The sequence below is a fragment of the Lycorma delicatula genome, chromosome 3 (assembly GCF_047948215.1).
Source record: "Lycorma delicatula isolate Av1 chromosome 3, ASM4794821v1, whole genome shotgun sequence".
In the NCBI taxonomy this organism is placed as follows: Eukaryota; Metazoa; Arthropoda; class Insecta; order Hemiptera; family Fulgoridae; genus Lycorma; species Lycorma delicatula.
Window position 1 is genome coordinate 112,425,133 of NC_134457.1, and position 26,034 is coordinate 112,451,166.

Sequence of the window (26,034 nt, forward strand, 5' to 3'; positions counted from 1 at the left end):
TAACTCCAAATTAATGACTACTTTTTTAAATGAGATTTAAAAAACATCAAATGGTTTTTATATTTTATTTTGACAGCTATAATTCCATTGTTATTTAATTTCTTCTGTATGAGTTCTGTCATTAAATAGAGAACCCAAAAACCATAATGTTTTTCTAAATAGTTTTTTTTTTTTAGTTTAACATGTTCTTTACTATAGTAGAAAAAACCAAAATTTTTTTGTAAAAATATTCCGAAAATTTTGTGCACAATTTTAAATTTATGTTTATGAAATATCAATTTTCGTTTCCTTCCTTTTCCACTTTTGTGTTATAAGTATCACTTTAAAATAATGTAATTTTTTTTTTTTTATTACACAATAAATGATGTAACCATGTTTTTGTGAATTTCAAATAATTTTTTGATACGTTGCACTGTTTATTATCATCCTGTTCATATTATTTTCTTGTTTTGCTTGCTTCAAGAATGTGACACATTATTACTTGTATTTGAGTCTAAATGTTAAAAGAAAATTAATTAACATTTATCTTAGTTGCTGTTATATGACATTCACTAATGAGAAATAATGGCACTTGTTAATGTGTTTAATTAGTTTTCATAACACTTGCACAAAATTAACAACTAGTTTATTTGTAAGCAGATACATTATATCAGTTATAATATGGTGCTTTTCTGCAATCACAATGGTTAAAGTAGAAATTATGCATACTCTATATCTAAAATTCTGTGAAAATTATAAATATTCTTATTTTCATCTTTTAAATTCACTATTCAGGATTAAATGCATGTTATTCCCTACATTAAAATTTTTATCTTAAATCTATGAGGTTCTACTTCTTAGTAATAAATTTAATAACACAGTATGATTTTCTTTACTAAAATCCTATTTAATCAATTAATTTAATAAAATGATAATATTCAAGTCTCAGTTTTAAGAATTATCCATCAGAATATTTTAGGGATCTTGATTAGAATTTACAGTGTTTTTAGTGTTTCCAGTTCTTTTATTAAAGTTTCTTAATTTGTAAGTTGCCATTAATTGTTATGTAAACTTTGATAATTACATCATTAATTTTATAGATTCTCTCATCTGTTGTTACATAACTTTATTTTATTGTTGTATCAATATTATTAAAAAAAAAATGAAACAGAAAATATAAAGTCATGGTGTAGATATTTGTTCCCAATTTTTTTAACAGAAGATTTTTCTGTTATGGTTAAAAATAAATAGAGAGCTAAGGGATATTGAATGTTGATTTATTTATGTATTAAAAAGTATAATTTAATAATTTATTGTATTTTTCACACAGATTTTGTCTGAAAAATGTTTCCACATAAAGGTAAATGCAATAAGGGCATAGTTTTTTCTGCTCCCAGGACCTAAATTATTATGATGTTTTTAACAATTAATCATATAAGTAATTAATTGTATAAAAAAAAGTAGTTTTGAAGTCATGCAATGAAACATGAAACATTATTTTGGTGACACACAATGATGAAGACTCCAAAACCATAGTGTAATCCAGTAAAGAATATAAAAGTTACCATCGTTTTAACCACACTCTATATTCATATTGTAATTCTCCGTTTCAATACATTCAGTGCCTTAATTGTTTATCCACTCTTCTCATAACTACTTTAAAAAATGTATGTTCTTTTCTTATTTATGTTATCAAAGGTAGATGTTTCTTAGTTCAACCCCCTTCAAAAGAAATTATTAATTAAGTATCTGTTTCATTCTCTTTCTTTTGTTTTATTGTTTTACCTAATAATTATTGATTCTTTTAGCAAAATGCAATTTTTTTATTTGTGTGTGTCTGCTTTTTTAATAAGTAACTAATTTCTTTGTTTGATTCGGTTACATTCCATTTTTTGAAATGCTTGCCAGCCTGTTTTTTTGCTTCATTTGCCTACATCAAAGAATTATGATGTATGTCAATTTCTTTTAGGAGAATATTATTTTGGTTTGTATTAGAAAGAATTAAAAATTGCTTGATGATTCATAATACATTTATTAAAAAGTATGAGTCTTCCTTATATCATAATATCAAATATCATATATCAAAGTCTTCCTTATATGATAGTCAGGGATACCAAAGGGAAGAGGGTGGATTATTTATCAGCTGCCTTTAAACTTCTCTATCACTGAAAACTGAATACCAGTGTGAACTGGATGGGTTATAAAATCTTTAGTCAGTTTAAAAATTTCTGTCTCTGAAAAGAATCCAAGAATCCAAACTTCTTAATTATTATTATTATTATTTTACTAAAATTAATTTTTTTAAGATTCACATTTTTCTTCTGTACTGTTAAATTATATTCAAATTCCATTAAATTAACCATCCAGTACAGAATATTGAGATAAGACATTCCTTTCCTTAATTTTTCATGAAAGTTCTTTTGCAGGAACTTGCATCCTCCGTCTGATTGAAATAATTCCATTATTGCATAAAAGTACTAAAATTATGAAAATTTCATATTATTTCAAACGAGTGCTGCTATGTGTTGCAGTTTTTGTAAGACCGTCTCCCTGAAATACTATCTGATAGTTTATCAAATTAATTTTTTTTTGTATATATATATATAATTTTTTTCTAATATATTTAATTTTATGTCATCTTTATTAATTTCTAATATTTCTCATTTTTCACGATTAAAAAGGATCACTGTTGTGACATGGAGTAAAATACAGTTTATTTATTATTACCTTTTTTTGAAAATAGTATTGTTTAAGAGCTATTTTTCAACAAATTAAATTATACATATCTAAATGTATGTATGTTAGGTTTGTGTTCTATCCATTTCAAATGACTTATAATAAATTTTCCTTCAAGTTTACCTTTTATGTATAAAGAGTTTGAATATATGCATGTTTATTTTTTTCTATTTATTATAGTAAAACTTTTAATAATAACAGTAATTGCTAGCTTATATATTTGTTTTGTCTCGTTACCATTTGTGTTATGTTCATTTATAAACTTTCTCTTTCAATGATGTATCATTTCAAATTTATCTAAGATTTTATTATATATCCAATATAACAATTTTTTTTAAAAATTAAGTACATAAATGTATTTTAAAGGCTGAATGAAAGTATATCGATCACTTTTTAAATGGTAGATGAACTTTTATTATTTATTTATGGTTAAAAACCCACTTATTTTATAATTTCAGCCACTATTTAAAAACACTATTAGTTATTTTCCTTCATAGCAGTTGTACCAGTAACAGCATATTCTTGTGTATTCCTCTGTACAAATGATTCATTTAATTACATAAATTGCAATTTTTAGGAAATATAACCAATCATATGCAACATTTGTATTTTCCTTTCTATCTATCTATCTATCTATCTATCTATCTGAATTTTGAACTTATATTATTATTTTTTAATAAATTAAATAGTCAATTAAATATTTTTTCTTTTCTTTACTTAGCATTGTGTGTTTTAATCATAATGTTTTGTAATTATTAACTTAGTCTGATAAAAATAGATGCACACAATATAACAATTGTCAATTAGCTCTTTCTTACATTACATTTTTTTTTCATATAAATAAATGTCATTATTTGCAAGGGAACTAGTTCTGATATTTTTCTTGTTATTCTTAAATTGCTCATTAGGTTATGAAAATTTATTCTGATTGGTATGATGCATAGAATCATTAAATATTTCAGTATCATTAAATATCAACGATTTATAAAAGCACTGAAGTATATTCATTAATAAACCTAATGTAATATAGTAAAAGTTTGAGATTTGGTATCTATTTTTATAAAACATATGCAGACAACAGAACTCACTGTTATTTTATTGTGATGGGTTGTTTTATGCTAAATGTTAAATATCCTAAACTGTGGAATTACCTTCAGGTTGCTGTGTTAATGAGAATATAGTGTTGGTTTGCAGTTTTAAATGTGAATTGATGCAGGAGAAATCTAATTCATGTATTATTCAGATATTTTATTTTGGAATTACTCTACAATCTAATGTGAACAGTGTGTGCTTTATTTTTTATTAGGTTTTTAATTTCTCATCATAATTTATAACCCACCTATATACTATCTTATTGATCTGATTACTTTCAAATATTATTTGATATAAAATTTATAATATATTCTTCAAACATCACTCTACTATACTCTAGATCTCAATCCACCTTTATTGCTGTCAAAAAATGAAATCTATTTCACATATTATTTTTCTACACAGGTGTTCATTATCTAAGAGTTCTTTTTTAACTAGTTTTCTGTGCCACAGAACATGACAACAATAGATTGTTGTGTTTTTTAGACACTGGAAAAATAAAACTTAAATTGAGCATATTAAGATGTTTAATTCCTCCTTGTAAATATAAGGTTGTATAAAAAAATCTGTAATGTGTGTTTCATAAATAGATTTAATGAAATTTTGTAGGTTTTAAATAATTTAAAATGAATATTATTCCTTTGCCCTTGAACTTGTCTGACTGATAATTGTCAGAATATGATAAAAAATATAATAAATATAATGTATAAACTTTATGGAATTTTCCTTTTACAAGCGTGTGGGTGTGTGGTGGAAATGTAGATAAGCAAGGCTTAGATGTGAATAATGCAATGATTGTTAGGTTTGGAAGCAAGAATGAAAGAGACTTCGTATGTGAATATGTAAGAGTCTTGCAGAAAACTATAATGAATCTTTGTATGGTTAATGCATAATTAATTAATCAGTATTTTATGCTAGTGCAGGGAACAAGTCCATATTATACAATTATTTGCCTAATAAACTGCTAATTTTTAGTGAAGTTCTAGTGTTTTTCCTTTGGTCCTTTGGATTTGAACCCTCATTTGGGCTGACATTTTACAGGCACTATAAAATTCATTTTTTTCTTTTTTTAACAGTATTTTATCTCAATTTGTCTTCAGTTTATACTTGCTAATCCTAGTAAATAAGTCAATTATAAAAGTTTAAGAACATTAGAAACACTTGCACATGAAATGTAAATTATTCTGTTGTAGTAATGTCTTTTGAAATATATGAACACATGTTGGACTTTTATGTTGGATAAATCAGTAGATTTCTTTCTCCTAATTTTTGTTTAACATGTTTTTTTAATTTATAATTTTAATAAAAAGGCTAAATTCCAGAGTTATAATCCAGAAACTCTTTTTTTCTTCAGTATACAAATTAAGGTTTTAATGTATATTTATACATTTTAAAAATAATTTAATTTAGTATCCACTATATCTTATCAATATCAGTATTAATAAATGAATGATTAAATATTTTAACTTAATAGAACTCAACATTAGAGAGATATCTGTCAGTTCTTAGCTCATCTTTAGTTTTAATTTTAATGTTGTATCCCACGTCAGGATTCTAGTTTTTCAGGGAAGATGAGAAGTAAGTAGTTTCCTATTGCCTTGTTCAATGTTTAGGATATATTATCTCATATCAGCATGTATATATCTCTCTGAATCATGTTAATGATATTCAACTCTCTGAGTGATGACTTCAGTCTGTTCACTTACTAGAGAGACTGACTGAGTAGTTAATGCCATTACTATTTCAAAAAGCAGCTTGACTTATGTTATTTGTTCTCAGATTCTCTTATAGGCATCACAGTCATTAAAAAGATAGAGAAAATGAAAATTATTTTTAAAGTCACACTGATGACTGGTCATTAGCCAATATAATGCCAAAACCGAACTGCATTTAGAAGTTTTAACTTTGATAATCCACGACAACCACTAAGTACAACTAGTACAAATCAAGTGAATATATTCCTTTAGTGTTCAATAATGTTACATTGTTACTTTAACAGAGTGTAAAGAAACAATATTACATACTCCTTTCTGTGTGAAACAATGCATTATATATACTACCTCTTCTTAGATAGAGGAAAATATTTTCTTAAAATAGAAAAATAATTTATTTGATTATGGCTGAGACTGAATGGTAGAACAGTTCAATATGAGATTAATGTATTCATGTAAAATGGCAGTGAGTTCTGCTGTTAAGTTGTTCCTTTTCTTTGTAACATCATAACAATATAATAACTAATGTGTTATTAGAATATCAATTTAAAGCAGTATAATTTATCCTTTAATATATTAATTGTCTTTTATTATGAAACTAAAAAATTAGTATCAGGTGATAGAATTCTCTTAATACTCAACAGTGGCTGTTATATTTTCCTTAAATAAATGATTGTATTTAGTTTTCTATTTTGACTTCATATTAGTGAACAGGTTTCTTATTTAATAAAGTTTAACAACATTTTATAAAATATAACAATAAATTGTAAATTTTCGTTCTTTCTCCTTTTAGAACAGATAAAACACTCGCTATGCAAATTTTATGCTACCTTCACAAGAATTATAAAATGCTTCTATTGCTCTTCACATTTTTTCATGTCTGTTTTCTTGTGATATCTTCATATTATAATTTCTATTAGCAGTTTGTTGTATTGGTAGTTGCAAAACATAAATAACATGTTTGTTTGTTAATATTGTATTGTACTTATCTTTTGCTGTTAAATTTTTTGTAAGATTTTTAAGTTTTGGTATGGTAGTGATGCTGAAAGTATTGTATGCAGTGTGTGCACGCTAACCTGCACGGTATGTAATTGTGTATCAGGTGACGTACTTACGATGGAGTATGGTATGTTCGGACAACCAACACATGCCCAGCACATCTACTTGCCTTATTATCAGGGTGATGCATTACTTACGCGTAAGTACTTTATTCTTAATGCCTCCTTGCATGGTGGCTGCATCAGCTCTTTTATTTTGTTTTAAGTTTTATTTATTTTTGTTATAATTTATGTTAAGTTTCATTTTATTAATTATTATCCATGTTAATTAATATAAATGTTGTTAATATTTGAAGAACTACAAAGTACAGGTAAGGCTATTAGTGCTGTTGGCTAATTGTGATTTTTCTGTGTTTCTTCATTAATCTTTTATAAAATAAAAGTTAATACATTTATTTTACGAGAAACAATGTAAAATATAAAAAATATAGAATAAAATTTGATAAAAAAAAACTGACTATAAAATATTTATTATTATGTTCCTACTTTTAATACCTGTGTATAAGCATTTGCTTATACACAGGTATTAAAAGTAAAATGAAGTAGATTAAATATTCTGTGAAAAACTTCTAATATTTTTGCTGGAAATTAAACATACTTAAATCTAATTGATTGTGTAAGTCACCATGCTAACCATCCCAATTCAACTGAAATATTTTTTTTTTTAAATGAAACTAATAATAACTTAATTATTTTATAAATTAAAAAGATTAATTTTTGAAAAACTTTTTATTAACCCTTTAACTGCCAAGTTTGACCGGGTCAGGTAATTTATATGTTAGTTCAAAAATTTGCAGAGTTTTAATGATTATGTTAAGTTCATAATTTAATACTATTTATTTAAACATACATCATAGGTTATTAAAATTTGCTATTAATAGCATTAGGTATAAAAAATCTGTTTTCTAATCATAGTTGCCATTGAAATTCTCACTTGAACCCAATTTGTTCATGATGGAAAATGCTTATGTAATGTCCTCTTTCTAAATTATTAAAACTATCATTACAAACATTAAAAAGAATCTACCTCATTATCTAATTCTGGTAAAAAGATATATAATTAAATTGTAATAGTTTAGCAATCTACTTAACTATATTGTGTTTACAAATGACAGTTAACTAATAAATATTTGCTAAAAAATTATTACATTTTATCAACGTAAAAATAAATATTCAAACAGTGTTTTGTCTTATTTATAATCTTGTTGATATAGATCTTGTTGGCAGCAGTGCTAGGTAAATATTGAAATTCCACACAATTCTCACAACATAAACTTGGGTTTGACACAGTGAAAAATACTGACCTAGTAAAGTTGAATTTATTTTGTCATCAGTATGGGTAAAGAAAAGTATATTCAGGTTTAGCAGTTAAGGGTTAACTGCGTTAACATTTCATAAAATTTGTTAACAAAATAAATGAATAAATAAACTTCCTAATTAAAAAGTTTTTTTTTGATACATAAAATTTAATTAATAAATAAAAAATTAATTTTTTGAAGTTATAAGAATTATGTTATTTTATTTGTTAATTCTATTTAAAAAATAGGAGGGGAATGAAATTATAATTTTGATTATAATTATTATTATTATCGTTATAAATAAGTAAATATGCAAATGAAAAATACTGGAAAATGAATATTTAATAAAAATACTTACATTGATAAAAATATTCTGTATCAGATTATAATATTTAAATAAATATATATTTTTCTGTAGTATTCAGAATTAATTATGGTGTAGGATTTTTAATGATTGAATAGAAGAAAAAATTCCTCAAAAAAAGTATCTACCTAATCAGTTTTTTGTTATCTTCTTATTTAAAAAGTTGTATTTGTTTAAAAATCTTATGTTTAGGCTATGTCATTTTATGTTGTTTATGAAACAACTGAACAGTTGATGCTTGATTTTTGATGATGTTTGTATAATTTCTACCTCCTGCAAAGATAGATAAATTTTTGTACACAGTTTCCAGTACACAACACAAATGCATGTATTGTATGCGCATTAAGTGTTAATTTATTAATGGTTCTTTCTAGAAGGAAAATAATTAAAATATCATAACATACAACTGTTAGCTACTGGTTTAGTTAACATTAATTTTAAATTCAAATGACACTTAAATACTATTGCTCTTGTATTTCATATTTTACATTTATTTAAATTTAATTATTTAGTTTTGTTATTATAATTACTAATTTTTTGTTTTAAAATTTTAAATTACACTGCGTTGTAGCTGAAATTGCTATTACAGTAAATCTATAAGGCTGCTCACATTTTTTCAGTTTAGTTACATTTAGCTAGTCTTTTTTAATACTAGGATGATCACTGACAATGCCATTAATTGAAATCCGATCCTGTAGTACAATCTGATCGAGTTTAATCAGAAAAGCAATCACACCTTTATCTAGATTTGAATTAAAATCCTGCTTTTATCACAACAGTAGTCATAACAGCTGCATGTGAAAATGTTTACTATTCTTTCAACAGATTGTTTTAACGAGGCAGGAAGAATTATTTTCCTAATGATATAGCTGGTGGTCATTTGGTTGATTTTTGGAACTTACATTAAACAACTGTTTGTACTAGTGTTGATTGCAATTTTACCTGAGCAATCTTTTTATTACTGACTTTTTAAGGTTGGCAAAGGGAACCTTTAATAAATGAATCATGAAATTTAAAAATTATGTTCATATTATAACTGGCTAATGATTTCTTTGGTACCTCTTGAATTTAAATTATTTGAGAATTAAAAAAAAAATTGGAATATAAACAGCAATAATTCATGTTTATATAGAAACTATTTTGTATATCAGCTACTGAGATTCACTTTGAACAAAAAAATTTCCAATTATGTTTTATCTTCGAATCATCATGGTAATACTTGCAAACTGTAATCAAAACAATTGGTAACTCATTTTTTCCAAGTTGTATAAAATTAATTTAAGTTCTCTATTATTATTGTGAGATTTTTTAAATTTTATTTTTCTTAATTATCTTAGTGATGTGTATGTATGTTTGTCAAATATTATTCTTTAAATTTTTTTACTAAGTATTTAGAGCTGTCTTACAAAAGTTAGTTTCATAAAACATAAATTCATTATTATATGAATACATTATTTGAGTCTAATTATTTCTAACAAATTACATAATTGCTTTTTACTAAAACTTAACATGTACTTAACATTTAACATAACACTTTATAGGACTGGAGGAAACTTGTAAAATTTATCCCCAAAATTTTGTTATTTGGCAACTTTACCAAAGCTTGGTCTGAGCAATTTTTTAAAATACATATATTTTTCTTTAATATGAATGAACATTTCTACCATAGAATGATGCAAAATTTGTAGCCAATTTGTATAATTTTTTGATGAACGTAATACAAATTATTTTAATATAAAATTTAATTAGAACATGAAATAGAAATACTAAAATGATTAATTAATTTGAATTTGATGTAATTATCATTCACTCGATCGATATTTTCCAAAGATATTTAGTCAAAACTATCTGAGAGTTACTGTGTCACAGCGTGGAACATATAAAACGTGTTTGAATACAGTCATTACAAGTAGAGACTAATCTGGTTTTAATAGTGCATGGTAGTGCAGTATATAAAAAAATACTGTTTATATATGTTAAAAAGAGCAATATTAATAAAATATTAATATTCTGAAGATCTAATTTAAAATTTATGTCTATAAATTTTAGTACATATTAATATATACTAATATGTATATATATATTTTTAATTGATATAATGATATTAATTGATGGACAAATTTCAGTTGAACTCATTGTAAACATGGATAAGGGTATTAGTATGCTGTAAAATTAGGCAAACTTTTACAAGGCAAATGATCAAGTTTCATATTTGCTCATCTGTCAGTATAACTGATATATGATTTTCTTTCATTAAGTAACTGCTTGATATTGAGGGATAATTTATACTCTTTTTTAATAAGCAGGGTGGTAATTTCTTCATCACTCACTCGGATGGTTATGGTTTTGAATTACTTTCAAACTTGGGAATTTTAAATGCTATAAAAATTTCCTACTATATTTACTTAATAAGCTTCAACCTTATTTAATGAATTAAATTATTTAAAAAGGTAAAATATATTACATATTCAATACAACAGTTTGAAAACTCAATAAATACTGAATAACCCTTGGAAGTTTTACCCATACGCTTTTTAGATTACTTTAGAAGTTTTGTTTTGGGTATTATAAAACTTTGGTCTTTTGGACTTTTGGTATATATATATATATATATGTAAAAAAGTGGGTGTAAATAATTATACTTACATCCACTTTTTTTTCTTAAGCAGTTTTAGATTACATAGACTTTACTACTGATGTACAAACATATAAATCAACATATATTTAGCATTATTTATATTTGTATTTTTAGCGTTATGTTTAGATTATCACTCCAGTTGGCATTGAGTTATGTTGTTCAATTTTTGTGGTTATTGGAGTTTATGGTTTCTAAATTTTTAGTTTTTTATTTATTTATTTTTTGTTTTTGTTTGATATAATTTTGGAGTTTTGTACTGATCGATGCTGCAGGCTCCAATGAAAGTCAATTTTTGGTATTAATTTTTACGTTCTGTTACTGTGTTTGGTTGTTATTTTTTTTTTTTGTTTTATATATGTATCCTATCCTACTAATATGTAATAACCTACACTATTAAACTTGTTAAATTAACTTATTGCATCTTTAAAATAGCTGACTGTTAAAAATAAAATATAAATAAAATTCATGTTGGACCACCCTTTTACAACAATTTTTATTACCGTACTAATTTATTAAAGATTAAAATTTACTTACAGAAAAAGTTTTACACCTTATGAATTTAATTCCATAGCAGATTAAAACTATATCTTATAATTACCAGGGATGATTAGACTCATACCATGCAAAATGAACATAGAAGAAAGTGAAATATCATTTTTATGTACTACTATCAAGCATTTCAGTTGCTTTTATTAAGTTTAATATTTAAAATTATTATTATAAAAGCATTATTTTTTTTTCCTTTTTTGGTCATTATTCACTTGACTTATTTGAAATAATTTTCTGTGTTATGGTAATGTCAATTATGTATCTGTGCTTATTCCTTACAATTTTTAACTTCTTCATTCATATTTTTCTGGTTATAAATTAACTTATCCTGGACGCCTCATGAAACGGCCCAAACATTAGTACTTCAAATTAAAGACCTCATACCAAGCTAGTTCTTTGTAAGTTGTAAAAAGAAGATGCGAAATAAGATTAAAATTTGATCTAGCAAAACGTACAAATTATCTGGTTTTTCCTATCCCTGGTTTTCCACTTATTCAACAACTTTGAGTTTATAAGAGGCCATGTATTATAGATTCTAAGAAATTGTTTTCTGAGACTTTCTTAAGCGATTTTAGATCACTTTAAATCAACGATTTTACTACTGAAGTACAAGCTTATAGATAAACATCCATATTAAATTTGAAAGTAAAATAATTATTCATGTTTGACAAGAAGTGATCATGATGACACATGATCATTGGTTAGTTAGAAGAATAATAATTTTGAACATAGTTTAAAATTAGTTTTATGAAGACATAGTCATTAAATTGGTCTTGGTATCTGTGCACAGATGTTTTACTGCATATGGATAGATTAATGAAGAAGTTTTAATAGGTATTATGCATCATCCAGATGTACAGAAATTCTTGTTTTTATCTCTCTTACACAGTTAAAAATATATTTTTAAAGTGAAATAGGTCAATTGATTTTTTTTTTTTTTTTTTTAAATAAATGGAAGTCAATTCTGGAAAATTTTCATTTGAAATTACCTCATAATTTTTTTTATATAGATAAATTAAAATTACCTACCAGAGTTTTATTAATTTCATTGTTTATCCATAATTTTTTTAAGTAATGTCTTCTCTTGTTTTTTCTCATTGGGTGTCATTCTTTGGCTTAAATTCAGATTCTTGTTTTGGTACTTTGCCAGAAGTATTTCAGATCTGTTTTCTTTAAGTCATTGAATTCTACATTTGCATTTGACGTTAAGGTTTGTATTTGCAAAATATTATTATTCATTTTTTCTCTAGTTTTTAATTTATGGTGGTATTTTTTAATTAAATTATTCTTCTTATCATAAATTAAAACATACAAAACAAAAATGTATAAATAAGTAAATGAAGTAGAAGAATAAGTAAAATGTCCAAGTCTCACGATTGCTTTATTTGTCTTGTGATAATAAGCATGTTATAAATGTTATAATACAATATGCATATTTTTTTGTTTATTTTAATAAATTGTAGGAAAATTCTTGTGTAGTTGCAGTTAGTAAAATATCAATTTTTATTAAATTAGTTTTAACATTTTGTTTACTTTATTCTGTTATAGGTGAAGATACATTATTAAGCGAACAACCTTACCGTTATCTCACTGTTGACGAAATGAAGAGCTTAGGAGATGACTCACTTCCTATTGATGTTACTCGTGATGAGCGATTTGACTCCAATCGCGAATGTATGACAGGTGATAATATATAAAATATATATATTTAATCATAATACTTTTTTTTTGGTGATGCAAAATAATGCTTTTTACTTTTTTTATAATTTATTTTTGTGAAAAAATTTTGTCACTGACTGTTAAGTAAAGTAAATATTCACTACTAAATTGAAACCATGGATTATTATACATAAGTGTAGATATTTAGTTTAAAGTAATATTAATTACTCAAGAACAATGGCTTAATATACACTGAAACATACTTCCATAAAATATTTTCAAGATTTCTTTTATTACCTTCTTTATTGGAATATGTAGATGCCTTCTATGATGAGATCCTCCCTAGGCAAGATTTTTTGTACATTATAATTTCTTTTATGACTAAATTTATAGATATCAATGATGATTTATTCTGTTTAACCAAAATAAATTTTTACATATTACTGCAGTTTTTAACTTTAGTGGTGAAATTGTTTGTTTCTTAAATAAAAACAAGTATTATATTTATTCTATTTATAGAAATATTAAAGCTGAAAGTTTTAAAGCTTTGCGTAATAATAATATTCAGTCATTTTTGTTCATCTGTTGAGTGCGTTTTGCCAGTGCCCCGTTTTGCTTTTCTAGATTTATAGTAGTGTGAATACAATAAAGGTTACATTTTTATTTGATCTGTAGTTGTAAACAGGATGAATAAACTCTGATCTATCCAATTCATGATACTGATTATCTAATCATGATTTTATCTGCCTATGATCAGAATCATTTTCTATAGTTTTTATTTATGTTTTTTTTTGCCTGCTACTGTTGCCACCACTGCTATTTTTAAAAAGTAAGATCTAAATAACATGTATAGACTTATTATTAAACTTATCACATTTATTCCGTATTTGGAGTTACTAGAAATATAATAAACTGTGATTGTTGTCAGTGACTTTTATATATGATCAAACGTTTTTAATTCATTAGTTAAAAACCATGTCATTTCTTTTTGAGAGAGTATTGTGAGTGAGGATTGTGTGTTTTTATGTAAAAAGTTTAAATTTAAGTTTTTATTTATTGCTTTAATCAGAAAAAGTACGATGTTTTTTTCAGTGCCTCCTACAGCTGTTGATGACACAGTCAGTCCTCAACATATGAAGGAGAATTATTCTTCTCAGTTTACAACACCAGACAATATTGATATTGGTCGTCATCCATTACACGTAGGGTATGTATTAAATGACACAATTATATACCTCTTTATTTGAATACTATAATAAAACATTTTTCTTTTGCTCTATATTGTTAAATATAGGGCAGAAGGAATAGTTATCTTTTATGAAGTTTGTTTAGTTGTGTATTTAATTTTTATGAAAATGCAATAATCACTCAAAATGTATCATTAATGCATCCTGTATTACTGATATTGGGTATAGCAAATTTTGTATAACTTAAGAAGATATTATGAAAATAAAAATTTTATCTCTGTTGTATAATTGAAATACCTGTATGTTGTATGCCTGAAAACTTAAAAAAATAAACGTATGTAACTACTATCTGTCCAATTCATGATGCTAATTATCTAATCATGATTTTATCTGCCTGTGATCAGAATCATTTATTATAGTTTTTATTTATGTTTTTTTTTTTGCCTCCTATTGTTGCCACCACTGCTATTTTTAAATGGTAAGATCTAAATAACATGTTTAGACATATGTCTAAACTTATCGAACCGACTGTTAGCAGCATTAAATTTTAAAACTATATATATTTTTTTTTAATTTTATGAATAATACAGGTTTTTCTTTTAAAGGAAAAAGGTAGGAATATTATTTGATTTTTCACCTCAGTCCAGGAACCCAATACCAATTCTTTCCAATTTATAATTGCATTGATCTTCTACGTGATAATTTTTTCAGCACTTCCTAAACAATCTGAAGCAATACTCAGAAGTATTATTAATTTTATGTTCTTTGCTTTTTCATAATGTTTTATATTATAAAGTTGTTCTTCTAATATAAATATCTTTTAATCTTTTTTAAATTCTCAGTGTTTGATTTTTTGTATTAACATATGGTATGACAGTAGGGTAAAAAAAAGTTATAAGAACGCAAGGAATTCGCAATGAATACTACACAAACAAAAATGTTGAATGGGTATTTGAACATATAACAGACTTTCTAAACAAAACACAAAAGTAGTTCACAAATAAAATGTCATTGCATTGATGATCCTTGCCTAACTTTTGTATTCATCTTAAATATAGCAGTTAGAAATTTTATATTAAAATGTTTGTGATCTTGTTAATATAGTTTTAATTGTTGTATGGTTGTTAATTAATAGTTTTTCATTTGCTAATTTTTTTTATCTTTATTCTTTGCATTCACTAATGTTTCGGGATATAAAGGAAACTACAATGGCGAAAGTAAGTATTGCATTGTTTGTCTATTTTAAGAAAATCAGTTGATGCTAAAAGTTTTTAATTTAAAATTAATTGTTTTCATTCCACTGGTGAGGGGTGTTTAGCCTTTAGCATGATCTCAAACCATTAGTATCAGGGTCTCTGATACTGATTTGTTTACAAAACAAGTTTTACCAAATTTTAAGTAAAACTTGTTTTTTGATTTTTAATTTAATGGCACTGCTTTATTGGTTAGCCTGATTTTGGACTAAACCAAGTTTTGGTTGTAATAATTGGACTAATTGTCTGTTATTAGAGAATATCAATTAAACAAGAAGATAAATATTACCATAAATTATAGTAATCCATTTCTTCCCTAAACCAAAATAAGTACTTTGTGAGTGAAGTAATTAAGCACAGGTTTATTTTACAGGCTACTTATAATGTAAGTATTGCAATGTGTTGATTAAGTTTGTGGACCTGTAATGTTTTAATTTTACCTGTAACATGTTAATTGATTAATCTTAAAATTGATGGTTTATTTTTCCTTTTAGTTAAATGGAATTCACAGTACAATACCACAGTATTTATTTATTTATTTTTTTATAAAAAGATAATTTCAGTATTTTGTTAGAAAACTTATTTTTTAATTATTCAAATAGTATATCTAAGTATTTACTTTTTGCATTTTTTCTAAAAAAATGCCAATTTTTAGAAAAAATGCAAAAATTTGAAATTTTGAAAAACAAAATTTTGAAATTTAAAAATTTGAAATTTTTTCTGAAAATACCAATTTTCTTTCACTAATAATTTTAGTACAGTTGAACCTCTTTGATTTGAAGATATTTACAGTTTACAGTTTAATGTGTTTCACTTGAAAAACTCTATAATCTGACATAAAATGAATGGATATTCCAAAGATTTTAAGGCTTCTTTATCATAGTGTTATAATTATCCTTCAAATCTTCAAAGAATTTATATTCTGATATTGAAATGTTGCAATAAAAATACAAACGTTGAAATAACAGAGAATTTCATAGTTCTGTGTTAATAATAATGTAAAATTTAAAGAAAATTTACCTATTTACTTCAAAAACAGTAAGAATTTTTCTTAGTCATTGTTTTTTAATGACTTCGCCATTGAGAGGGTAGTTCTGTTTCTCCATGAACTGTTGACAGTTTATTAAAAGATTTTGCTTTGGTTGCATTTTAAACTGGAATAAAATTATAGATTCTGTCTACTTGCTTATTTCAAAATGAATGGCATTTTCTATAGTTTAGCACTGTATTAATTTGCAGATTTCAAGACAATGTTGTGCATTTTTTTTTTTACATGCAGCCCTTTCTATTATTATGCTATCTTCTTTTTTAGTTTTCTTTTTAACTGTACCAAAATGTTATGTAAAAATTTTCAATTTGGTGTGTGTATGTAATCATGTTTACCAATGGTGTAAATATAAATACAAAATTGAATGAACAAAGTCAATGCATTTAATAGTGATATCAAAGAGAAATAAAATTAAGCAAAAAAATGTAACATTATGTATCTTGTATAGAAATTTAAAAAATAAAATTTTTATTAAAATTAAAAACTTTTTGTGAATCACTTGAAAAAAAAGTTTTTGTTTTTTGATATGAATTAGAGAGTTTTGAAGGTCATATAGTAAATAGCTAGTTATTCTTCTTTAAATTATTGATATTATTTGTTCAGATTTATGAGTTATCGTATAAAAAATTAGGTTAAGATTCATGAGATATAGGTAATAGTATAAAATTTAATTTTTTTAAAATTAGAAATGTTAGTTAATAACAATATTAATGAATTTAGGACTGATTAATCTCTTAACCAATCACTTCTAAATATTTACTCTTTTTTGCATGAATGTTTCACATTCATGCAATTAATTATATATGAAATTATTTATATTTTATATTAGATATAGAAATTTACTTTTTCTTGATGGTTACTTAAAATTCTTGATTATCAGAAATTAATTTTCATTAGTACTATTCAAATGTTGAGAAAATCTCTATAATAATAGACTTTTTTTAATTAGTATTTTAATGGTTTGATGTAAGTGTACAACACTTGAAATTTTTACATTAAAAATTAGTAAATATCTTGCATACATTGCAGTTTTATTTATCATAAATAAAACGTAATATGAGTTTACTGTTTATGAATTTTTTTTGCTTGTCAAACTTAATAGCATTAAGATATTTTTTCTCTTCTTTCAGCTTCTTAGTTAGTTTTCTTGTTGATGCTCGTGGAGGTGCTATGAGAGGTTGTCGCCATTCTGGTGTAAGAGTTATTGTACCACCACGTCGTGCCTCTATGCCGATGAGGGTGACTTGCCGATACCTCAAACGAGATAAGTTGAGTCACCCTCCTCCTCTTATGGAGGGTGAGGCCTTGGCTAGTAGAATACTGGAACTTGGTCCTGTTGGTGCCAAATTTTTAGGGTAAGTATCAACAATGTGTTTTTAATAAAATATTCAAGTTTTATGTACTAAAGCAGTGGAATCTGAATGCATAGTATTGTACTTTTATTTTTACATTCAAGAAACACAGAAACAGTAGTTCAGAAAGAAAACTTCTGACTTGAAGTTGTAAAAAAAAACCTAGAAGGACTCCTTTATCATTAACGAAAGGTGTTGATGTCCATTTTTATTAAACACTTTTATCAATATACTTCAGTAAATCTGTGAGAGAAGAATAAGTAAAATTAACCCAAAATCAAGATTTTCATAACAAAAGAATTTATTTACTTTTTTAATCTATTAACTTTCCTAATATTAAATTAAAACATTTTTCAATTTTGTTGCTGCCTTTGAGAGTATCTTAAATTAAGTAAATCATTTCTTCAGTTCTGGAACTATCCAAATATTTGTTTTTGAAATAGATACAATTAACAAATGATTTTAATTGTGCTGCACTGAAAACAACATTAAACTAACTTAAATTACTTAATTTAATATTGGCAGCTATTGTGTTCTACCACTTGTGAGTGCAAAAAATTACCAGATATAATTATCATTATACTGACTTCAGCTTTTCTCATGATGATTTATGAAGTTGTGTTTAATATTTTATATTTACCTCCTTGTGAGAATCTTCCAACCATAAGTTAATCACTTCAGTAACAGCAATCAGTTATATTTTTATATATAATCATAACACAATTCCAACAAAACTACTTAAGAAAGAAAAGCGATTTTTAGAGTGCATAAAGCATAACAAAATTAAAAGAAAGTAGCAGAACACTACTACTTTCAGCTGAGAATATGTAATATTTCAGTTAATGAAAACCATTTCAACTTAAACCCCTAAATCCAAAGCCTTAGCTTTCTAAATTCTAAACTAATAACTAGTCAATTTTAACTAAGAGATTTGGTTCTACTATTACATATATCTTCCTGATACATATTAAAACTACACCTTAATGAGCAGTGGAAAAGATGCCATTTAGAGCATATATTTATTTGGATATTAAAATCCAAAAAGGAGCTGCCAAGAAGGTTTTGCTGTGTCAGTGTATTTCTAATTAAAAAATAATTGTTTTATTCTTATGTAAAGCACTTATTTAAATTTATTTTTTTTACTTTTTTCAGACCTGTAATCATTGAGGTGCCTCATTTCGGTTCATTAAGAGGGAAAGAAAGAGAAATTGTGATTCTGCGATCTGATAATGGTGAAACTTGGAGGGAGCATACAGTAGAAGCTAGTGAAGAAGCTGTTCATGATGTTCTTAGTCATAGTTTTGATAAAGAAGGTGTGTACATTTAATTTTAATGCTTATGAAATGGTATTATATCAACTCATTTTAATGTACCTTATTTAACATTGAGAATATATAATTTTTAACTTCATATATCTTTCACAACTTAAAATAATTATGGTTATAATATCATAATATTGTGTTAGCAATATGGAGGTATATTCAGCTAAATGTTGTATGCTTCCATAATCTTGTGTTTCAAATATATATGTATTAATACTCTGTTTTGGGCTATGCTTCGAACACTAACCTTGATGATGGAGTAGTATCACCATCACCTCTGCCTTTCATGTGGAAGATTTTTGAGGTTAGAACAAATTACTTCTTAAAAAAAATTAAGAGGTTGGACATTCTTTAGAGTTTACCAGGTTGTCTTACCATAGTAATTTTGTACTATCAGAATGTGGATTTGTGTCATTCATTACATTTCATTTTATGTATGGGGGAAAAATGAAATTGCTGTCTACACTGACAATCGGTTACTACTACAATCAATTACTACTTTAAAATTCCTTGTAATTTATTTAATGTTATTGTATTTATTTCCTCCTAACATTGTTTTAATTTTATGATTTCAGAACTTGTTCAAATGGAAGATTCTGGTAGAACAACTCGTATTTTAACAACTGACTTCCCCCATTACTTCGCAGTTGTAACAAGAGTTAGACAAGAAGTTCATGCAATCGGTCCAGAAGGTGGAATGGTCTCATCCAGTGTCGTTCCACAAGTCCAAGCAGTCTTCCCTCAGGGTGCACTTACCAAGAAAATAAAAGTTGGCCTTCAGGTAAATTTATTTAAACCAAGAAAAAATGCTACTCCTGCCTCACTTAAAAAGATAACTGTAAATCATGTGCCAAAGAAGAAACGTTTCTCTCTTGTGTGGTAAGTCTTGTATTCTACTTTAATTAGTTATAAACTAGAAGAAATTTATTTCTGTTTGTATTTATTTTTATTTATTCATTTTTTTTAATCGTGTGCTGGGTGATTTCTCCTAGACTTCCTTTATGTAAGATCTCCATTTTTAAATTATTGTGAGTTGTGAATGGTAATTTTTTCTTTTTAAAGTGAAATTTTGAGGTCATAGAATTTTATTAGGTTTCTAGTAGTTTTCTGTGGTTATAAATACATTTAGATAGCAGTAAAAATACTTTAGTAATTCTTCCAGTACTGTCAGGTTAAAAATCAGTTGGCATAATATATTTTACCAGAGTTTTACCACTTTGATATGTTTTTAGTTAATTTATTGTAATCTTTTTTCTTTCTTAAAAACCAGTAACATTTTTTGTTGTTATAAATTTTGTATCTGATTATTTGGGTCTAAATAAGTACTGTATATAAAATCACTTTATTTGTTTACAAAAATTTCCCAATGATTAATTATTATAAAGTAATAAAAGTCAAAGCTATTCTTGTGAGTCAATAAAATAGTTAATTTTCAAGTATGAATATTTAAAAATTCACATTCTTTTTCTTTAAAAGTCTCATAGTGTTAAATTGTCACTTTTATCAATTAATTATTCTTGTATAATGAAATCCATGTATTAACAAAAATTAAAATGCACAATTTTATTTAATTTATTTTTTTATTGTATACAATCTGTTATGAATACTACTTATTCAGTAAAAAAAGAAGTCTGGAGTTCTGTGGATTGTTAGAAAAAAAGTCATTTTTTATTTGCAAATGGGTATAACAACTCGTAGATTTATTATGGAAATATTGTGTGAAAAAAATATTTGCTGGTGAAAAAAAAAGATGGTATGAGAGTTTGTAAAATACATATTTAAAGAGTCTCTTTATGAAATAGAAAAAAAAATAGATGTTACTCTCATGTTTTAATGTCATATCTTTGTTTAATGGATGTTTTTTGAATCTCACCCCTTTTTCAAATCTCTGTTAAAAAATAAATAATGTAATTATTTATAAGTTTTGAATAATTTATTAATCTTTAATATTGAATAGATTTCTGTGCTATTTTTTACTAGAGATCTTTTATCAAATAATTCATTGCTGCCTAACACTATGACTAAACTAATCTTTTTCCTGTCCGTATAAACATTAAAATTTAACTTTTTTTAAAATTTTTAATTTGGTTCTCAATGACTTTTAGAGATTTACTATTTTTTTTAATATTCTAAAATTCCAATTCAAAGTTCCTCAAAAATATTACAGAAAAATTAAATGGTGTGTAATAAACAAACATAAATGAAATTTATATTTTATAAATATAAAAAAACTAGCTTTCAATGTAGAATAAATTCACACTTACTCTTAGTGATTTTTTGGGGGTAACTCAAAAATTTTAAGTGTAAATCCCTATCTAGTAGTAATTAATTATATATAGATCTAATTTACTAAATCTATTTCTAAATTTACTAGCTATTTCTCACCTCTGCAAAACGTATTCACTCATTTTATTTTTAACTTCAGTTTTTTTTTCAATTAAGTTTTTGTTTCTTCTGCCTTCTCTGTCAAAAACAAGGTACACTGTTTAAAGCAAATCACTTCCCTTTGCTAGTCAAAACAGATCTCAAATATTTGGGATATTATCAAAACTGAAATATCTGTTCACTTAACTTGCTCGAAGATTACAGAAGAAGCAGTTTAATAACATTTGGCAAAGTTACCTCTTACTTTTAATGCAAAAATTAGCCTCCCTCAATAAATCAGGGTGATGTTTAACTAGATTTTTATAAATGATTCTCTGGCCAGTATGAATAAGAAAGTAGATTTAAAGTGTAACAGCAGCAGTAAGTAGTCTTTGAAAGTACAGGTAAGAATGAACATTGAATATAGAAAAGAAAAATAGTAAGTGAAGAAAAGATGGAAGAAATGAAACCCTAACACAGAATTTATGCAGGCTATGTTTGATATTTTCAATATTTGACCGGTTGCTATTTTGTATAGAGGCTAGGCAATGACATCAGTTTTACCACTAGACAATGATATCTAGTTTTACCTCTTTTTATTCAGTGAATGATATGTTATATATATATATATATATGATACTTTACCTTCTTAGGGTTATTAGATGGGGGTTTACATTTAAAATTTTTTATTTTCTTCCAGTAAGGACACCTAGGGGGGGTTAGGGATTAGTTTATTACTTAAATATGTCAAACACTGGTTAGCTTTTATACCAGGAAACATTAGTAAACTCTCATTTTCTGTCTTTATCAGTTTAAAAGTTATTAAACCATTCCATTACTTTTTGGACATTAGTTGTTTTAACTTCCAGAATTCTGCATTAAAAGAAATTTCAATTGGTGAATAATTATAATTTTTTCAATTAGTGAATAACACTGAAATTAGGTTAAATGAGATCATGCAATTCCTTTTAATTTAAAATGAATATTTCTTATTTTACATATTTATAATCATAATGATGTTTACATAATATATAAAAAAAAAAATTGGTGTGTACATACATACATTAATGCAAAGTTTATTTACTAAGAATTTAGTTAGAATTCTGCATAGATAAAAAAAATTAATTTCCCATTTTTGAGATTTTTTTAGGGATGTAAAGTGTAGTTTTTACAAAAAAAAAAAAAAAAAAAAAAAAATTATAAGTTAAAACTTATAATTTGATTTAAATATCTTGCAAGAATTGTGTTGTTTTTTAATTAGTTTATTTATATATACTTTTTTTATTATATTTTGTATGATATGTATAATAAAAATTAGTAATATTTTCTTTTTATAGATAAAGTAAGATATTATTTATTTTATGTCTTGCAATCCTAAATGAAAGTTAGGAAAGTTCAGACAAGACATATAAGTAGTTTTAATTTCATATTTAAGAAGTGAAAGTTAAAAATTAATTTTTAAATATTTTAAACTTTTTATTGATTTTTGTAAGATAGTCTCAATAAGGCATCCGACAATAAAAAATACAGGTTAAGGAAAAAAGCATTTAGAGTATTGATTAACATTATTTTAGATTTGTTATTACTTGTCATGTTATTCATTCTTTCAGTATTGAAATTTCTTCGTACAGCAGTATTACTTTAAAATCTATTTAATTTAATAATTTTATGATCTTTTATATAAAGTATTAACTAATTTAATACATGTAATTGATAACTAAATACAATTTTACTACATGAACAGTTACATGGTTCTTTTAATCTAATTATAATAATAATGGAATAATCCATCAACAAGATAAATAATCTTTTACTTGTTGGTATTTTTAGTGGAATATCACTTTATTACTTACTTGGAATATCACTTTAATACTTACTAGATTAAAATATTTTTTTAAATTATATCAAATGTAAGATGATAATGATGGTATGAATCACAGTAAAAGCTAATGTCAGTTGTTCACCTTAAAAAAATAACTCATTTAAGAAATCTCACTTTAACTAGGTGATATTTTTTAATTGATCATCATTTTTTTTTATTGCTTTAATGGTTTATTTAATTAATACATTCAAAATGTACTGAAAAACAATGATAATCCAGGTATACTGCCTTCAAACCAAAACAAAAGTAAAATTTTGAAAAGGAACAAAATTTCTTTTCAGTAACCTTTTACAGGAGTAAAATTATGTATTAAAATAATTGTACTCTATAAAATTAACTAAATAGCCCAAGAACTTTGTACTTTATTCAGAAAATACATTTATTTTTAATGTATAAAATAAGTTTTCTGGAAAATGAATTAAAAAATTTTAGTTGAAAATATATATGAAACTTAAATGTACGTATGATAATTAGATACTTTTGATAAGTGTTCAGTTAATCTAATATTTTAGAATTTCATAGTTGTAAATTAAGAACATGTTTCTTTGTCACATATTTAGTTCTTTGTAAAGGAGAGGGTTAATATTGTGCTTTAAGAAAATAAAGATTCTTAATTTTTGGTAATTTTTTCCATATTTTTATTTGTATTATACAAGTTGAATAATTAATTAATATACAAATATATTATTTATTTATTTATTTTTATTTTCTGTACGTAGATCCCCTTAAATTCAATTTTTTTTATTATTTCATATATTGTTTAGATATGTTGTAGTTTTTTTATATCCTTCTAAAGTACATAATATTTAATTTTTATTTTTTTATGATGAGATATAGTAAAGAATTAATTTTACTTTATTATCAAATAATTGTTAAGGAAAAATAATGTTGTACTGAAAATACCTTTAAATTAAAATATATTTGTAAATATGCATTGAAGTTTGGCAATTTATTACATTATTTGTATTCTTTAATGTTTGTTTAACTAGGATATTCCTCTGAATCATAATAATATTATATTTGTATGAGAATAGGCTCCAGTCCATACTTTCATTTAATTTTTTTCAGTAAACACTTGATTGATTCATATTCTATTATAACACAGTAGTTTATGTGATTAATATTCTTGATTTTGGAATATATTGTACGCATGTATAGATTTCATTTGCATGGCTATTTTTTTTAATTTTTATTATTATTACTGGTAGTAGAAATAATAGTAGTAGATGTATTGGTAGTATTGGTAGAAGTTGTAGTAGTAATAGTATTTATTAATATTTTTTATTCACATTTAAAATTTTACTATTAATTCTATAATTACTGTTTCCATTACTGTTACCAGATGTGACGGTTGGAACAAATTTATTGAGATATTTAGAAGATAAATCAGTATAGATCATTTGTAACAGTAGTTGTGTAATATTCATATTTTTAACTTCATTAAATTTTTTAATTCTTGCTTCACTATCATGTGGTATATGCTGTAAGTTATCCAGTAAAACTGTGCTAAGTTTAAAACATTATATTTATGTTACTTTGTAATAATGATAAATTAATTTTTAGAAGTTGTTCAAGACTATTTTAATTTTCATCATAAGCCGTTTATTTGTAATTATATATAATATACTTAATAGAATTGGTTTAATTACAATTATATGGATTGCATCAGAGAATACTGTTTTAGTGTTCACCTTGTTTTACTTTTTTTTTTTCTTTTTTGTTACTGACTACATTAGGATTACCTTTCTTGCTTGCCTTTCTTGACTGTTACCTTAAATGTCATATTGAATTTTAATAATATTGTTGGCAGTCCTCTCTCATGTAATTGTAAAAAAGAAACAAAATCATATTAGTATAATTGTATTAAATTATATTATTATGTTAATCTACTTCAAAAAGTCTTACAACCTTTTCCTGTCACATAATTTTTTTAAATTCTCTTATCATGATACTGTAACCCTGACAACCTTATATGAAAAATCAATACACTAAAATGTTTAATTGCTTCGTTTAATATTCCAGAAGTATCCATGCAATAAGTATAGATTTCCTGATTCAGGGCCAGTAGGCAGCAAAATTTCTTATTTGGTTAATGAGCATACCTGAGTGTAACTTGTTACTTCTATGAATCACCAAGTAGGTGTGTAATTAGTATACAACAATGGATGGTAGTATCAGAAATCCATTACTGTTAAAATATAAATGATTCGATAAGAATTCAAAATATTAATTCCCCTAATGAGAAGGCTACTGCTAATCAGATGTACTTTTCTAAAATTATTAATGCTATAAAAATTATAAAATTTATTACTATAAATTAATTTATAGTTTAATACTATAAAATTATTTCATTAACACGTGCATGTTACTAATGAATATATTGATTTATAACCATATCCAACAATATATATAATCATAGGCAATAATATATTATTATAGGGTATTTAAATTTCGTGCAGACAAAGATTATAATAAGAAAACCAGTGTTCACAGATTGTTGTTTTCTGGTGAGTGATATTTATCAAATTACTGTGAAAAATA

General features: G+C 25.0%; 1 protein-coding gene across 2 annotated transcripts in view; it reads left to right on the forward strand.

Moving 5' to 3' along the window:
- The window catches only part of LOC142321896 (uncharacterized), a 160,331-nt gene extending 140,186 nt beyond the window's left edge, over positions 1-20,145 (forward strand). Inside the window, exons 18-23 of one of the 2 annotated variants that reach the window (XM_075360397.1) lie at positions 6,622-6,717; positions 12,975-13,109; positions 14,178-14,292; positions 17,704-17,928; positions 19,078-19,238; positions 19,823-20,145. In XM_075360397.1, the coding sequence (XP_075216512.1) occupies positions 6,622-6,717; positions 12,975-13,109; positions 14,178-14,292; positions 17,704-17,928; positions 19,078-19,238; positions 19,823-20,130 (1,040 nt within the window). In that variant the 3' untranslated portion in view covers positions 20,131-20,145. The remainder of the gene's footprint in view (positions 1-6,621; positions 6,718-12,974; positions 13,110-14,177; positions 14,293-17,703; positions 17,929-19,077; positions 19,239-19,822) is intronic. The other variant, XM_075360398.1, reaches the window with a different exon arrangement.
- Positions 20,146-26,034: the final 5,889 nt, after the last annotated feature.